Genomic DNA, 15,992 nt, shown 5'->3' on the forward strand with positions numbered 1-15,992 from the left:
CGGAGATGCACTGCGTTCTGAGTATGGATCGATTGCGTGTGCATTCGCTATATTTGAGGCTAGTTTCAAGAGTAGAATAGAATGGATTGAGATTTGAAGGCGTGAGAGAGAGGTGAGAGTGTGGTGTGGTTGTGTGTTGGAGTGCAGAGACATCGGAGTGGTTAATTAGTGATCGATTGCATGGTTACAACCTATGCAGGGTTCAATTCTGTAAGCAAAAAATAAACAAATAACTCATAGACAATTATGCAGGGTCAACAGGGTACCTGAATAAAAATAAAAAAAGACTCGTTCCAATTCGATATCACCTGACCCCGCACTATCATCCCACTTCCCCCACCAACTCTCCACCACTACCATCATCACTCAACCTCATACATCTCCTCATACAACTACTTGGAGTCCACACAATGGCAACCTTCCAAATCCACTACTTCTCCACCGCCTCCTCCTACACCAACAAAAACACCGAGTCTCTCCCCGCGCCCCTCCCGGTGAACTACCTCTTCGATACCCTCGAGTCGCGATACCCGGGCATCCGCGAAAAGGTCCTGCAGAGCTGTGGTGTGAGTGTTGGCGATGAATATGTGGATATTGATACAGAGGGAAATAAAGAAGGAGAAGGAAGGGTGATTCAGCCAGGTGACGAGGTTGCGATTATTCCCCCGGTCAGTTCAGGGTGATTATTATACAACAATCAAAAAACAATAATGCGATGCGACTGCAACGATGACTATCCGTCCAATTTCTCCACTCCAGTGGCGGCCTTTCTCTTCATGTGCCAGAGATATCCGCTGCAAACCGCCGAGAAGAAGAATAACACACTATATCAGTTAGCTCATTCCAATGGAGAGAGGGGAGGGACTCACCATAACCCAATACTCAATCCCCAGGTTGACTTTGCCTCCAAACACACCTCCCTCGATACCCCGATCCAATTTCCATAATCGATGTTTCCGCCGTTCAAGTTGCTGAGATACTCGCTCAACCGCGTCGCGAATGCATACGCTGATGTATCATCGCCTCGTCGCATGAGAGAGGGAATCCCCGCGCATTGCAGATACGAGAATGGTGGTCCAATAATTACCGCAACAACTATCAAAGCAGTCATAAGGAGTGTATCGATGATAGCGCAGTATAATAAGGGCAGGACATTATCCAAGAGGATTATGGATGTCAAGATGCAGTATAGCACGGCGATGCAGGTCTTAATACTCGCTTGGTCAGCCATTGTCACCCTAAATATCACTGTTTACAGATGCATAAATACCACAGTAATGGTCCCAATCAAGATATTAGGCGGTCTTGCATTAATCTTGACAATCTCCGCGATGAAGTTGGCCGTCAGGCCGATGACGGCAATCAGCGCGCAGAACTGAAAGGTGCGCGCGATTTGGAATGTTGCTCGGAGGGCATGCATTTTGTACCTATTCGTGATCTAAAAGGTGCCTGTTGGTTGCTATCTACCTGCGGGTGCAAAGCAAGTCTTTATACTCGTATCCCATCCCGACATACACATACAGCTATACCAGTCTAGACCATCACCCAGCGCCAGACTCATCTAGACCTCTCCATTCCCTTTCTTTCTTCTCTTCATAGAATGTACCTCAAAAACAAAGTCTACAGAAAAGCAAAAATAGAACAGGGCGCTCCACAACCCCGGCGCTTGGAAAGACCTTTATTATTCCCCGAAATCTTCAGGGCCAATGATCCGGTTAACTTTGTACGATCTGAGACTTGATCTGTCGCTTGTCGCTTGTCGTGTCTTTGGCTTTGTGGATATTCACGGGTACACTTAGAGCTGCAATGTTATCCTTGTATTGGTGTCGGGATCCAGGTCCGCGGTAGACATACAACCCGGCGCTAACTGTCCCGTGTAAATCACCACCACATATCACATTATAAACGCCTTAAATATTATTCAATAGATATTATTACCCAGTACAGAGCATGTATATCCAATTACTCTAACCTAAACCCACCACTCGTCCTCTTCTGCAAGAATCCTTCCGGATCATACCTCTCCCTAGTCTTCCTGGCCGTCTCCGTTGTCCGCAACCGTCCCCAGTAATCTTGGCGATGATATGCGTCGTTCATGAACAATGGCCTATACACATCGGGCAGCACGCCCTCGTCGACGTAATTCGAGATGATCCGGTCGAAGCCGTTGTAGAGTTTCTGGTGCGCGCCGTCGATCTTGGTGTCGCTGGAGGCAAAGGCGTAGGAGAAGTCGAGTTCAAGGATTATGTAGTCTTGGTCGGTGGGGAAGTCGATCAAGTCCTGTTCTTGTTAGCATTCTCGTTCATGTTTAGTTAGATCTAGGGAAGGGGTGCTTACGCCGCCCAATTCCTTGGCCTTCTTGGTGATAGTACGAGGCATTGGTTGGAAAGCCATGGAGGCGATTACGTTCGGGACGTCGAGGACGTTATTGGTGACGTTCATCCAATGGTCGTAGTAGGTCTGGAACACATCGGATGCAGCATCCTTGCTGGGGAGGGGGGTGGTCTCGGTGCCGATCACGTAGCGCTGACCCTTCAGGATGAAGAAGTCGTTGTTCTTGAGCAGGTCGTAATACGAATCCCAGGTCTTGGTAGCATCTGTCGGGCCAATGTCCTTGAACTTGTCAAAGACGCCGTCCGGTGGAGACTCGCCATCGTAGAAGAGGAACATGATCCATGTGTTGAGGATGGGGGTGTGGTCGGCTGTCAAAATAATGGCCGCTTTGTCGTCGGGGTAGTTTGCAGTAAAGCCATGGACAGCTTCGAGGAGTTCGGGGGTTTTATCGGCTGAGAAGAAGTAGTTTCCTCCCCAGACCTTGTGGTCCTGAGGATGCGTCTTCATCTGGTAATTCGTGACGATTCCAAAGCTGCTGCCGCCGCCCTTCAGAGCAAGGAAGAGGTCTATTTCCGTTAGACATAATCTTCTCTAACCGTGACCATGGACTTACCGGAATTCTCTTTCTCGGTAGCATGGACAACAGTGCCATTAGCAAGGACCACCTCGTAGTCAACGACGTTGTTGGCAGCCCAGCCATATTGCGAGCTGAGGAAGCTAAGTCCACCTCCCAGCATATATCCTCCGATACCGACACCTCCCATACGTCCACCGACAATTGTTCGACCTGTTCCATCCAATCCCTTCTGCGCATCTTCCCACGAAAGACCAGGTCCGATGTCAGCCGTCAGGTCATCATCGTGATACACGACCTGGTTAAGATTCTTGGTCGAGATTAGAACACCATCCTGAACACTAGCAAATCCAGTGTTTGGCATATGACCTCCAGACTTCACAGCGAAGAAGTCATTCGTCTGATGCAGTTCCTTGACGATTGTAGCCACCTCTTGGGCACTCGACGGATACACAATGCATGCTGGCTTGAGGTCACCACATGCAAGCGACCAATAGTCGTGCAGCTCGGAAGTATAGTCCAAGGATGGAGACTGCTCGATCTCGATATTCTCGGTTTCAAGCTTGGAACAGATGTCAGCTGCTGCCAGAGGGGCTAGAGCGAGGAAGAATGTGGCGAGTGCACGCCACCCTTTGAAACTCATGGTGTCTGGGAAAGGGGATCAAACGATGCTTGTGCAATTGTCTCCGGCGAGCCACACTTGCATATTAATACCTCAGACAAGGGGCTAATGATGGATAGCGTCCGCTATACAAAGCAACCAGAATCCGAACAATGCTCGAACCGAGATTGATTTTGCATCATCGCGACGATCTGGGGTTAGTGTTTGTCAACGGACCGGAGCCCAGTCCGAGGTATATCCAGATAATAGCTCAAGTGCCAAGCTAGCGCCATGTGGATTTGGACGGCGATCCGGTGGACTGTCGAATACGCTCTGCAGAATACATTCGGGTTGCATTCCACAATAGGATATATCTTGGTTGACTTGGTTGAAGCCAGTGTCCACTCAGTGTGGAAGTTAATGCAGTTGTTTCTATAGATGCATTGTCGACTTGTTCTTGACCACGCAAATGAGTGTTTCCGACGACTTACCTAGAGTTCTATAAATGCTTAAGCGAGAGTTAACTTTCTAGCCGAAGAAAAGTGGATATAGCCAAGTCGGTTTGAAACAAGACCGGAGTAAATGCATGCAGCCCTGGCCAACGGCCTTAAAAGGATATCTCGCTTGGACTGTAAAAGCAATGATAAGCAGTGCTTCAACTGCCAGGACGTTAATTCTACAGTGTGTCTGTAGGTAGTAAGCCATCACATGAGATTGCACAACAACCGAGGATAAGGTGCGATATGCACCCCGCATATAACTGCATCATGCACTTCGGAGGAGTCTGTATGAGCAGTGAAAGACTTGAATCAACCGCAAAGATGAGTGGTCGAGCCCGTAGCAATCAGCATTCCACATTTGATACTTTGCGGGGAATTTCCAGTCTAAGTCTGAGCCGATATTGAGTGCTATCCACACCGTATCCACCGAGGGAAAATCATCCTGGTACGGAGAATTCGGAGCACGTCGCCATACATTGCCATAAGAAGATTGAATCATGGTATCCCGGAGAAATTTTCCGGACGAGATAGATGTCGTGATACCCGAGGATAGAACTTCAATGTGGACCTGTGTTATCTTGAAAAGGGGCTCGATATCTTGCCACACGAAGGATGAAAAGACGAGTTTCCTTTTCGGGACTTCCATGGTCATATCAGAGACACCGCCTAGGCGGTGGCGTATATGCCGGCAATATACCAAAAATTTCGCCGCGGTATAGTAGAAAGGCGGCGACATTTCTTTTCTTTCCTGGCGTAGGTTCAGGATGTCGTTGGCGTTGTCAAGAACAAGGATATTTCAGAGAATTCCGGACGGAGGTTATGTTTGTGCTCGCGCAGCTAGCCGGGCAACCATTCCCTCTGTCAGAGTTGTCTCTGGCCGTCCGGTGATTTGCCGCCGCTCAGATTTTCAGATGCAATCGTTCAGCAACACATATCAGGTATGTCTTTTTGCGTATATATGATGTGTGACTAGGCTAATTTGGCCAGAGTTATGCCACATTACAAGATATAGGAAAGCAAACGGCATCGATCGAAGAAATCCAATTGAAAAACGAGTTCGAGGCGAACAGAGATATCCGGGACTATCTGGTAAAATGGCAGAAACGGAATCCGAATGTCCTTGACCCGGTTCGAGAACCGGAGGATATGTCGTCCCAGTGGAGGGGCAACATGTTGAACGATAACCGGGAGGCCGATGGTGCGAGTATCGATGAGTTGCACTCAGAGGCGGAGGCTGTAGACTTTCCCAACATTGGCGATGAAGGCGAGGGAATTGACGAATTTCTAGAGCCGGGAGATCTGGTGGCATTGTACTCGTAAGTGTCGTGGTTAGCAATCAGGGAATAAGGTACTGACTTCGGCAGCACCGACGGAAGCTTGACCTTTGGCATCTACGTGCGATCAGTTCAGAAACAACAACAATTCTACACAGAGCGAGGAAAATGGCGCATCGGCTTTCACAGAGATCTTGACTACGTGCTCAAGGGTTTTGCTGAGCCGGAAGACATGGAACCACTGCTTGCATACTTCCCCAACGCTGTCGCCGAATTGAGCCAGGAGTTGCAGTCAGCAATCGAAGGAGGTGTGCCACGGTCACTGGGCGCTCATCTCTTGGAAAGTATGAGCTCGTTTAGCAATCAGATTCTGGATTTTTATCGCGAAAATTCGACTCGGTTGGATAGCATCCACGAGCTCGTGGCTGATGAGGTAGATAGCGTCGGATACACGATTGAAGAACTAGCTATGAAGGCGTTGGACATGGAGCAAGAGGAGCTAAATGACGTGATTCTGTTTGCTGTTCATCGTGCTGCTATCCAGAATTCATTCCTCATCCAGAATGATCGCAGCTTCGTGTTCTCGGATTACTACCTCGTGCAGCCAAAAAGGATCGCCAGGACGTTACAAACAGTCACGACATGGGTCCATGAACACCAAGAAATGCTCGTCCGATCTACCATGGGTGAAGACACGCCAAAGCTGAAGGACCACCCGATTCAAGACTTTACTCAGAAGGCACGTCGCCTCGTCCAACTCAGTCGAAAAGTCCGTTCACCAACGAAGATGGCAAACGTGGGACCTACGTCTCAACGTTTCGAACCAGAGCAGAACGAGAATCCGTTGGTATATCGGGAGGTTGTCACCGAGAAGTTTAATCAATTTGACCGCAAAATCATCGAGTTTCTGCAATTATGGTGCATCCCGCCAAGGCGCATGACAGCTGGTTCGCTGAGGTCGTCAGGCTCACACATCATTCGGACTACGGGAATGTACGGTGGCTTGGAAGTGGACGCTGTGACAGCACCGCTGTTCCTACAGGAACTAGGTGTGGTGTCTCCTTGGGAGAATATGCGCCTGCTCGACCTTGCCTTGGGTCTTCCAGGGCACGGTATCTCCAGCCGGAACGACAAAATGCTGAAGGAAGTGCGGATGGAATCCCGCAGACTCCAGACAGAGGGAATGACAGACACCATGCAGGACTTGCGAACGGACTGGGGTGAGCTGCCTATCTACTGCGTTGACGACGTGGACGCACAGGAAATCGACGACGGTGTTTCTCTTGAGCCGGTCCCCGGCTCAAACGACGAATTCTGGCTTCGCGTGCACGTAGCCAATCCGTCGGCCTTCATCTCGCACGACAATGTGATCATGAAGTACGCGGCTATGCGCAATCAGACTCTCTACACCCCGGAACGCACCTACCCAATGCTCCCGCCAACCCTGACACACAAGAACTTCTCTCTCGCCCCAGGCCGTCCAACACTCACCTTCAGCGCAAGAATGAACCGCCAGGGCGAAGTCCTAGAGACCGACGTCCGCAATGGCACAGCCGGAAACGTAATCTACATAACCCACGACAAGCTCCGCACCCTCTTCGAACCCGAATCACCACCCCAACCGCCCCTAACAGTAGGCGGGACCCTCACCACGCAATCCACCCGCGAAAACATCCAGAACACACTCACCCCCTCCGACGAACAAACCTTCCACACAATGCGCGACCTCATGCTCGCCTTCCGCTCAGCCTACCGCCTCAAAAACGGCGCCATGGACTTTCCCTTCACCCCAGACACCCCCGTCTCCATCAGCGCCGGCTCCGCCCCCTTCAAACCATACAACATGCGCAGCACCACAGTGGGGAAATACATCCTCGGCGATCCCATCATCCAACTCCGTCCGCAGGACGACAATCCCCATGAAGTCCCCGACCTCACAAAACGAAACCTCATCTCCCTACTTATGAACCTCGCCTGCTGGGTCTCCGGCCGTTGGTGCGCAGAGCGCAACATACCCGCTGTCTTTGACGGAACTTGGTATCATCCGGAGTACGCGCCGCTCACGAACACCAACATGCACGAGTACGGCGGTGAGTCGTGGCTGAATATCGCCGCGCCACGGGGTATCTCGTCGTCAACGCCTCTGCACCACACGACACTAGGCCTAGATGCATACGTCAAGTCAACAAGTCCTCTCCGCAGATACTCCGACCTACTCGCGCACTACCAAATCGAAGCCGCCCTGCGCGCCGCCGCAACGAACCCTTCCGCAGGCCTCTCAGAAACCTTACCCTACACCCACGACTCCGTCGAAACCTACCTCCACCGCACGCGCTGGCTGCGCACCCGCATCCGCGACGTCTCCAAAGCCTCCGCCCAACACTGGGCCACACACCTGCTCTTCCGCGCCTTCTACTTCGCCGAATGCACCCTGCCCGAGACATTCACCTGCATCCTGCACAAACCTCTCTCGCAAACCGCGTTAGTGGGGACAGAGTATGCGCAGGGCTACGCTGGTACGATCACGAGTCTCGGTGTGAAGTGCTCCGTTGTGTTTGCGGAGGGGTCAGGCGTTGCGGAGGAGATTGGGGAGATGGGGATTTTGAGCACGGTGGAGGCGAGGATAAGAGAGGTGGATTTGGGGAGAGGCATTGTTGTTATGGAGGGGGTAAAGGCGGGTGTGGGTTTCACGAGAGTGGGTGAGTGGGCGTGACCCATTGCCCTGTATAATTTGGATGACTTCGGATTATATGTACATAAAATGTATGATTGATGATAGACTGTATTATAGTACAAGATACACTCCTACCTACAATTACATAGAACTTTTCTTTCCTCCCTTTACCCTCCACTCTCCATTCAAGCAAAATTCAAGCACTAAAAACTTCCCTAATCAACATCTTCTTATTAACCTTCCCCATCGCATTCCTCGGAATCGCATCCACAACCCTCATCTCCACTGGGATCTTATACGCCGCTAACCGATCCTTCAACGCGCGCCTCATATCCATAACGCCCCATTTCCCTTTCTTGCCTGATGCTCCGGCATCGGGATGCAATACGACAACGGCAGCGACTTTCTGGCCCCATTGCTCGCTGGGAAGGGCCAGTACGGCGGTTTCGGTTATTTGGGGCCTGTATTAACACATTAGCACCTGTATCAGGGATTACACGTATGTATAGGTCGGATATGAGTAGGGGGAAGGGAACATACAGAGAAAGCAACTCCCTCTCCACCTCCAACGCACTGACTTTCTCCCCACCCGTCTTGATAATATCAACACTCCGCCGGCCCAGAATGAAATACATAGGTCCCCTCGCCCACTCCCCACTACCACCCTTCCCAGCAGCACGAATATCCCGTCTCGCAGCGACGTCGCCGGTCTTGAACCACTTCCCTTTCCCGTCATCACCGGGGACGAAGGCTTCCGTGGTAGCGGGTTCATTACCCCAGTATTCCTTGAACAAACACGGTCCTCGCAGTTGGATTTCACCTTCCCGCTCACGACCCGTGACGGGATCGATTTCCTCACCGGGTCGAATAACCTCGTTGGTATCCGTGTCAACCAACCTCGCTTCGACGGAGGGTAACGCCCACCCCACACTCCCATCAACCCGGTCCCCAAACTTCAGCCCGCAGCTAATCGCCATCCCAACTTCCGTCATCCCATACCGCTCTAACAATACGTTCCCACCGCTTAGTTCCTGCCATGCTTGCTTGACGGGTGTCGGGAGGGCCGCGGAGCCGGATATGTTCAGGCGAAGAATTTGCGGGGATATAGCTTTTTGGGCCGCAGATTGGGTTTCTGGGTGGAGCGAGGCGAAGGTGGAGAGGAGTTTTGTGTAGATTGTGGGGACGGCGGTTAGGAAGGTTATTTCCTGCCTGGTGGGTGGGTTTTTGTGGGCGGTGGTGTTAGGGAAGAATGGCGCGGCGAGGCGGTTCCAGACGGTCGCTGGGTTGAAGGGGTACATGAACTCAATCGAGGAGCCTGCTAGCACGGGCGTGACAATTGCGTTGACGGTGCCGTGGATGTGGTGCAGGGGGAGAAGGTGCAGTAACCTGTCGTTGGAGGTATACTTCCATGCTTGGATCAGGGACTCGGCCTGCGCTGTGAGCGCGGATTGGGGTATCAAGACTCCTTTCTGCTCGAATTAGCCACCACCATCACAAATATACAGGAAAAGAAGGCATACCGGCCGATTTGTAGTCCCAGACGTATAAAGCATCATCCCCCCCTTCAGACCCTGCCCAAACTCCTCCAGCGATACCTTCTCCGAAACGCTCCCCCCATGGAGAATCTTCTCCCTAACATCCAGGACGATCTGATTATCTAGCCCAGCACCCAGGACTTCTCGCGCCTTATCCCCATACCGCTCCGTGGCGAGAAGAACGCTTGCGCCAGAGTTATCCATGATATACTTTAGTTCCCCGACGGGGAACCCCGGCGAGAGGGGAAGGGCGATGGCATCATGCGCCAGGATCGAGAGCAGCGTTACTATCCCCAAATTAGCCCCAATTCCTCAACAACTCAAACAAAAGCGCAGTCAAATCCATTGACGGATGGGCGTAGGGAGGGAGAAATACCTACGTAATCATAGCTATTCTCCGCCAAAAACGCAACTCTCTCGCCTGCCAACGAGCCACTGCCACTCTTTATCCGTAGTTTCTCTTTGGCTGCAAGCACATCCGCGAGTAAATTCCCATATGTAAATGATCGCGAAGACGCGCTATGGATCACAGCTTGTGACGTAGGATCGTGGTTTTTGAGGGCGCGGAAGAGGGGGATGTTCGGGAGGGTCGACAATGTCCTGGCAGTCGCGCGCGAGGTCGCAGTCAAACATGGATATGGATATGAGGCAATGTAATTGGCATTGAGACGGCGGATTCCCCGTGAGAGGGAGAGGAGGGTTGTTGAGGGCATGATCGGTGCTGCTAGTGTGTCGAAAGCATGTCTGGAAATTTAGTTGGATGCGGAGTTGATGTCAGCCGGGAGTCCCGCGTGGATAATTTCTCCATCTTGCAGGACTAAATACAACCACTAGTTACTACATCTACAAAAACCGCCAATGTATCTCCGATCCTCCCTCTCCTCTCTCCGTCGTCCTCTGTTCTCGACAGTATCATCGACACTACCATCCCGAACAATGTCCTCCTCCGCTACCCCCGTTGAGGACCTCATTCGCGAAAAGGTCCCCCCCCTCTTCCCCCTCCACCCCAGTTTTACCAGCGATACTAATAAGGTATAATGAATAGTTAACGACCTCTCTAACCCCCTCAACCCTCCTCATCCGTAATGACTCGCATCTTCACGCGCACCACGCCCCGATGCAGGGGTCGACGTCTAGGGAGACGCATTTCCAGTTCGTCACCCACCTGTTTCTACATACCCGAGAGTGAATATTGATGGATGAATAGTGTAACGATTACATCCCCAGCGTTCCAATCGAAGATGCAAGCCGCGCGACACCGGATGATCTACGCTCTACTGAAAGACGAAATGAGCCGGGAAGGCGGGATTCATGCTCTACAACTCAAAACGAGGACGCCGGAGGAAGAGCAGCGGGAGCTGGAGAAGCAGGGATAGATATTCACGGTAACAGCATTATTAGATATGTATTAGTATAGCGAGCAAGTCTAATATGTACATGAGCAGGAGCATCATGCGTGTCCAGCCATGTACGAGGACATCATCGCCATGGCTAATTATACAGCACAACACAAACAGAACTAGGAAACGCGACAGAGGAGAGGCTTTTTAAAGCAAAAAGCAAACGAGAGAATAGACAGGATTTGTACTCGGTAAATTGATCATATAACCCTGTCCGAAGCCAGCAAAGATACACAAGAGGGAGTATCAGAATAAAAGCAAAATAAAAACACAAGATAAAAAAAAAAAGCAATCAATGACCAAAAGTCGGGGAATAAAATAGCATGATCCCAATCCTGACCAAAGTCTAGCAACCAGAACAAAGAACGAGAAACGACGTCTATTTGTTTTGGGTGACACCGACAGCAACACCCACAACAATGGCAATAATGAGGACTGCAGGCGTTAGTATCTAATTTAACGTGGGGAACAGGGGTTTACTTACCGACGATGAGCAGAGCGATCCACTTCCACTTCCGGGCTTTACGCGCACTGGAAATGGCCGAGTCGATCTGAGTGTTGGCATTTTGCACATTACCCACGACATCCTCGGCGCCGTGGTGAATCTGCTCCACTTGGGGTTCCTGGATATGCACAATTTCGGCGATTTCCTGGTACAGACGGCCGAGCTCGATCATATCCTGCTCGATCTTCCGAATAGCAGCCGATCGTTCCAAGGCGGCGCGACGGGCATCGTTGGCCTGACGGGATCGTGTACCGGCGACCTGTAATAGTTAGCATCATCCGTTAATGCGCATGTGCGGTGTACGTACCTGGAAGCTCTGCTCCTGGCCCATTAACACGTTATCAACACCCTGGTCAAGCTCCTCCGGAGTGGCCTCAGGGTTGGCAATCTCGTAACGACGACGAACTTGCTCGCGCAAACGCTTCTGGAAGTCCGACTGAGCGCGCTGGTACTGCTCGATTTCTCGACGCAGGTTGCGGCTGGTGACATCGATCTGGGTCTGGACGCGGGCGTCACCGGAACCGGGGGTCTGTTTGATGCGCTTGAGAAGGTCGCGCAGGTAGCGGAAACCGTTGTTGATCTCGTCTTCGATGTAGTCGAGGGTCTGGCGGGCAGTCTGATCCTCCTTTTCGGTGCTCGAATCCAGCAAGGCATTCTGGGCGGCAGAGAGTTGACCTTCGCGCTTGGCGCGCAGATCACCGATTCCATCGTTGATTTCCTTGCACTTGTTCAGAATGCCGGTGGTTCCGCCGCCGGGCTGCACCTGGTTCATTTCTGCTGCTGTTAGGCTATTTTCCAGAGTCGCTTGTCTCGAGATATCGACGCACCATAGTTGCCGTTGCCCTGCTCCATGGCATTACCCTGAGCGTAGGGGTTGGGTTGCGCGGCGGCACCGTAGGGGTTGTATTGGCCGTAGCCACCCTGGCCACCTTCGAGGTTCTGGTACTGCAAAGTGAGCAGATATCGAATAGAGATGGTGAAAATGACTTACACTCATTATGATTATTAGGTCTGGTCTATAAAATCGCTTTTAAGAGAAACGAAAAGAGAAGGGGAAACGAGGTTCGGGCGTCGCGAGTCCGTTTCTTCCGATGACCGATCGAGGTGGTAGTTTGAGTAATCGACCGGATGGGAATAAAATGTCTGATTAATTAATCGCAAAGGGAAAAATTCAGCGATAAAATCAGAAATAAAAGGGAGAAAGAAAGAAGTAGAAGTTGGAAGATGAAGGAGAGAAGAGAAGAATGAGAGAACGAGAGAATGAGAGTGACAGGAGCAACGCGGCTGAGTACACGGAGTGTGGCGGCGGGCGAGAACAACCACAAAACGAACTCAGCAATGCCACCGATTAAAGAGCGTATGTTGAAGAGTGTAAAGATTAGAAAATAGAGAATAAAAAGAAGGGAAAATGAGAAAAGAGAAAAATATTACTAGAGCTCCCACCGACAGCGCAGACTCTTTTCTTTTAGGGGGGAATCACTTATGCACAGACCGAGCGGTGATCGTCGGGTCCCCTTTTCATTGATGTTTCACACCAAATTAGATAGATAGTAGCTGTATATACAGAGATAGAGATTTGAAGAATTAGAGCAGATTTTTTCTGGAGAAGAAAAAGATGAGTGTCACAATTGAATACTAGAGTTTATGAATAACCATGACGCAGGCTACCACTTTTCTTCGTCCTCGTGTTAGGGTCGCATCAGCCATACCTTGGCTATAATTAAACACTGAGACACTCGTATATTAAAGCTCTAACGCTCTTTAGCGCCTCTGCGCTTAACAGCCACCCCCAATTTAGAAATCACGTGCCGTGTGTGACTCAGCAGTGCCAAATGCGGCAACTATGAGGCTATTCGACCCTGTCACAGACTGAATAAGATGTCGGATAATTCTTAGCTCTCTGTACTCCATACAGGGTACATAGTACAATCCCTGGTGGCTGCATCACAAGCATTATGGAGAACCGTTTATGCAAGTCATGCAGGTCACGTGGTATACATCGCACATCCATGATGGCTCGCAGTCTCCTATCTGCTTTCCATATACCAAAGTCAACGATATCAGGCAGCGGCTTCTATCCTGATACCTCATTGAATCCCCGGGTTCGTGAACAAGAACTATGGCATAACCGACAGTCTTTCCTGACAAGAGCATAAGACTTTATCACCAAATTTTCTTTTTCCCGTAATTAGATAATTCTTCCTCAATGAGTCCATGCTTGTATAGCAGCTACTTGCCACTTCGAAAAGAACTTGGGCGTATACACAGCTCTTCGCACAAGCAAAGATACCAATAGCTTAGAGGACCAAGTGCATTCGCCTACCATTAATAGCTCAAGAGGGCATCTTGCCCTCACTGAGAAAGCCTTCTGTCGAACATCTCAATCATCATCCAACCTTGTCAATGGGATAACAGAATTGATTATCTACCTATAACCGAGAGACAACAGCTTTTCTGCAATTCTTCTTATATCTCGATTTTTGGTATCACGATGAGCAGGAGGAAGGAAACTTTATGGCTGAAGTAGACACGTTGAGAAAACGAGGTCTCGACCAGGTTACCAAGAAAGCTTTTGAAAGTTCCACGCATGCTTGCAACGAAGGTTTCAAATCACGTGCGTATAATTGGGGGGAGAGCCATGCTAATTTGAGAGTCTTGGCCAGAGAATATCGCAGAAACCTGAGTGTCCCGGCAAATTTTCGTCAGGACAGCAACATAAGAGGCTGCTCTTGTGTTAAGGTCTTCACATACTCAAGCGTGTCGCAGTTCTACTAGCCACGCAAGCATTGTATGCAGATCGATTCTATCTGATTGATTGACAGGAATGTCACGGCTATTATATATGCGGTAGCCCATGCAACCTCGAAACAAGTTTACACAAGGCTCCCACTATACAATCAAAGCAATCAGCAAGCTGAACATGTTAAATCGTTTTAGGGAAGGTTACCCGCGAAACGGATACAACCAGAAAGACCTAAAGAACCTGAAATCCCGATGACACCGAAGTCGGGTTACAGCTCGCTCAATCGACGATAAATGACAGAGCATGACGCTACAGATTACACTGCCCATAGAGAACGAGAAGGGACACACTGCTTATCCAACAGATACTGGTGATCCAAGCTGTACGATAAATTCAAGGAATATGTAAAGGTATTTTCTTTTGCCAGGCCAGAACCAATCAGGAAGAGCTCTGTCCGACATGGACATCGATTCTCTGAGAGAAGGGAGTCGACGCAATGCATATGCCGCCGGAAAAAGAATGACCTGAAGTGGACGAACCTACCCGAGGGGGCCAGTTTTGCTCTGTCGCCTGGCCAAGCGACGCCTTGCTATGGATACGTTACAAGAATCACGAAATGGTACGATTTATCTGGACATGAATCTGACTTCGACAGTCGTTCAGATTGAATAATTTGTACGGCTAGCGCTGGAGGGACTCTAATATGCGACCCAAGAAAAAAACATCTTGGTGTTGCTGTATCGTGGAAACACAGGAGTATGGGTTTTCTTATAGCGCAATTTCTTCCCACCCAAGCAGATCTAAGAGCTATCCTCATATGTCCAAACAGAAACGAAAGCCTGCAGCATTGGCTCACAGTACACGTTACTCTCTCCGTAGGCACGTCGTGTTCAAGCGCCCCCAGGACACAGATATTGGGCACTTTTCAGCCTGGTTCTTTCATCATGCTTGTGCGTGAAGAGATCTGCGCCACATTGTAGTATTCAAGGATAACAACAAAGCAGCTCGCGATTCACCATATACAAGAAGGTTAGGTCTGGTTGATGGTATTGAGATGCAAGTGAACAAATCAGAATACAGCAATATTCAAGCAGGCCATATAATCTCATACACTGCTCTCAGTGGGGAAAGAAAACTTGTATGTGTCAGTCACAAACACTATCCAATTCAAGCTGACATCTGCTCTCACAGAATTCCACGCAGAAATTTACAGTAAAGCTATTAACGTCTTTGGAGAAGATCGTGTTTGAAATTGTCAATTACCAATTATTCGCTTCGGGTCCCTCGCTGAGTGGAAAATCACCAATGACCCCTTACGGGACTTGCCCCGAATAACATCGAATTCAAGTTTATTGATATCCATATCATACTGGAAAGAGAAAGCTACAGCCCTAGTTGATAGTATGGAATTGTGATTTGGTGTGTTCCCCTCTTAGTGCTCATACGCATGTATGAGTCGATCACCAGCAGACCCATACCTTTTCAAAATTAAAGCCGAGACTTTATCTTATATGTCTAAGCAGAGACGTGTGATCTCATCGTCTAGCGCGGTGAAAGGGCTCGTTACGGAAGAGACGCAAACTACAATTTAAAACCAGTTCATATTTCTTGTCCTATCGTTTCAAATTAGGTATTTGAGAGTAAAGACGAAGACGTCGGCTCCGAAATCATTGGCCACCAGCAGCAATATGAGCCTAACCTTTTGACCTGGATCACCAAAAGCAACGCACCGCAATGAGAATGAATAATTGCTGCTATGAGCGAAGACATCGCCTTCAAAACGTGCTTTGGAATGAGACGGTAGAATGGAGTTGTCAAAACTATGGATGACAGCTGGCTTTGGCGACGCCCC

The 15,992-nt window shown here is 49.8% G+C and overlaps 7 protein-coding genes across 7 annotated transcripts; 3 read left to right on the forward strand and 4 right to left on the reverse strand.

The window, feature by feature from the left end:
* Positions 1–410: 410 nt before the first annotated feature.
* On the forward strand, positions 411–683 carry ACHE_70624S (MoaD/ThiS family protein; the record flags this gene model as incomplete). Its single annotated transcript, XM_043282978.1, has 1 exon — positions 411–683. The coding sequence occupies one exon, from the start codon at positions 411–413 to the stop codon at positions 681–683; it is 273 nt and encodes a 90-aa protein (XP_043140303.1).
* Positions 684–865: 182 nt separating this feature from the next.
* On the reverse strand, positions 866–1,420 carry ACHE_70625A (uncharacterized protein; the record flags this gene model as incomplete). The annotated part of the gene is made up of 2 exons (XM_043282979.1): positions 866–1,207; positions 1,271–1,420. The coding sequence occupies 2 exons, from the start codon at positions 1,418–1,420 to the stop codon at positions 866–868; spliced, it is 492 nt and encodes a 163-aa protein (XP_043140304.1).
* Positions 1,421–1,962: 542 nt separating this feature from the next.
* Positions 1,963–3,551, reverse strand: ACHE_70626A (FAD-binding oxidoreductase; the record flags this gene model as incomplete). The annotated part of the gene is made up of 3 exons (XM_043282980.1): positions 1,963–2,280; positions 2,338–2,900; positions 2,948–3,551. 3 exons carry the CDS (start codon positions 3,549–3,551, stop codon positions 1,963–1,965), a joined length of 1,485 nt encoding a protein of 494 aa, XP_043140305.1.
* Positions 3,552–4,773: 1,222 nt separating this feature from the next.
* On the forward strand, positions 4,774–7,996 carry ACHE_70627S (exoribonuclease II; the record flags this gene model as incomplete). Its single annotated transcript, XM_043282981.1, has 3 exons — positions 4,774–4,947; positions 4,997–5,325; positions 5,374–7,996. The coding sequence occupies 3 exons, from the start codon at positions 4,774–4,776 to the stop codon at positions 7,994–7,996; spliced, it is 3,126 nt and encodes a 1,041-aa protein (XP_043140306.1).
* A 157-nt stretch (positions 7,997–8,153) lies between these two features.
* On the reverse strand, positions 8,154–10,205 carry ACHE_70628A (acyl-CoA synthetase; the record flags this gene model as incomplete). The annotated part of the gene is made up of 4 exons (XM_043282982.1): positions 8,154–8,418; positions 8,498–9,426; positions 9,478–9,779; positions 9,869–10,205. 4 exons carry the CDS (start codon positions 10,203–10,205, stop codon positions 8,154–8,156), a joined length of 1,833 nt encoding a protein of 610 aa, XP_043140307.1.
* A 145-nt stretch (positions 10,206–10,350) lies between these two features.
* Positions 10,351–10,868, forward strand: ACHE_70629S (BolA family protein; the record flags this gene model as incomplete). Its single annotated transcript, XM_043282983.1, has 3 exons — positions 10,351–10,473; positions 10,538–10,644; positions 10,700–10,868. 3 exons carry the CDS (start codon positions 10,351–10,353, stop codon positions 10,866–10,868), a joined length of 399 nt encoding a protein of 132 aa, XP_043140308.1.
* A 403-nt stretch (positions 10,869–11,271) lies between these two features.
* SSO2 (syntaxin) lies at positions 11,272–12,394 on the reverse strand (the record flags this gene model as incomplete). Its single annotated transcript, XM_043282984.1, has 5 exons — positions 11,272–11,327; positions 11,377–11,656; positions 11,705–12,171; positions 12,225–12,342; positions 12,389–12,394. 5 exons carry the CDS (start codon positions 12,392–12,394, stop codon positions 11,272–11,274), a joined length of 927 nt encoding a protein of 308 aa, XP_043140309.1.
* Between the last annotated feature and the right edge of the window lie 3,598 nt (positions 12,395–15,992).

Source organism: Aspergillus chevalieri, chromosome 7, assembly GCF_016861735.1.
Source record: "Aspergillus chevalieri M1 DNA, chromosome 7, nearly complete sequence".
Lineage (NCBI taxonomy): Eukaryota > Fungi > Ascomycota > Eurotiomycetes > Eurotiales > Aspergillaceae > Aspergillus > Aspergillus chevalieri.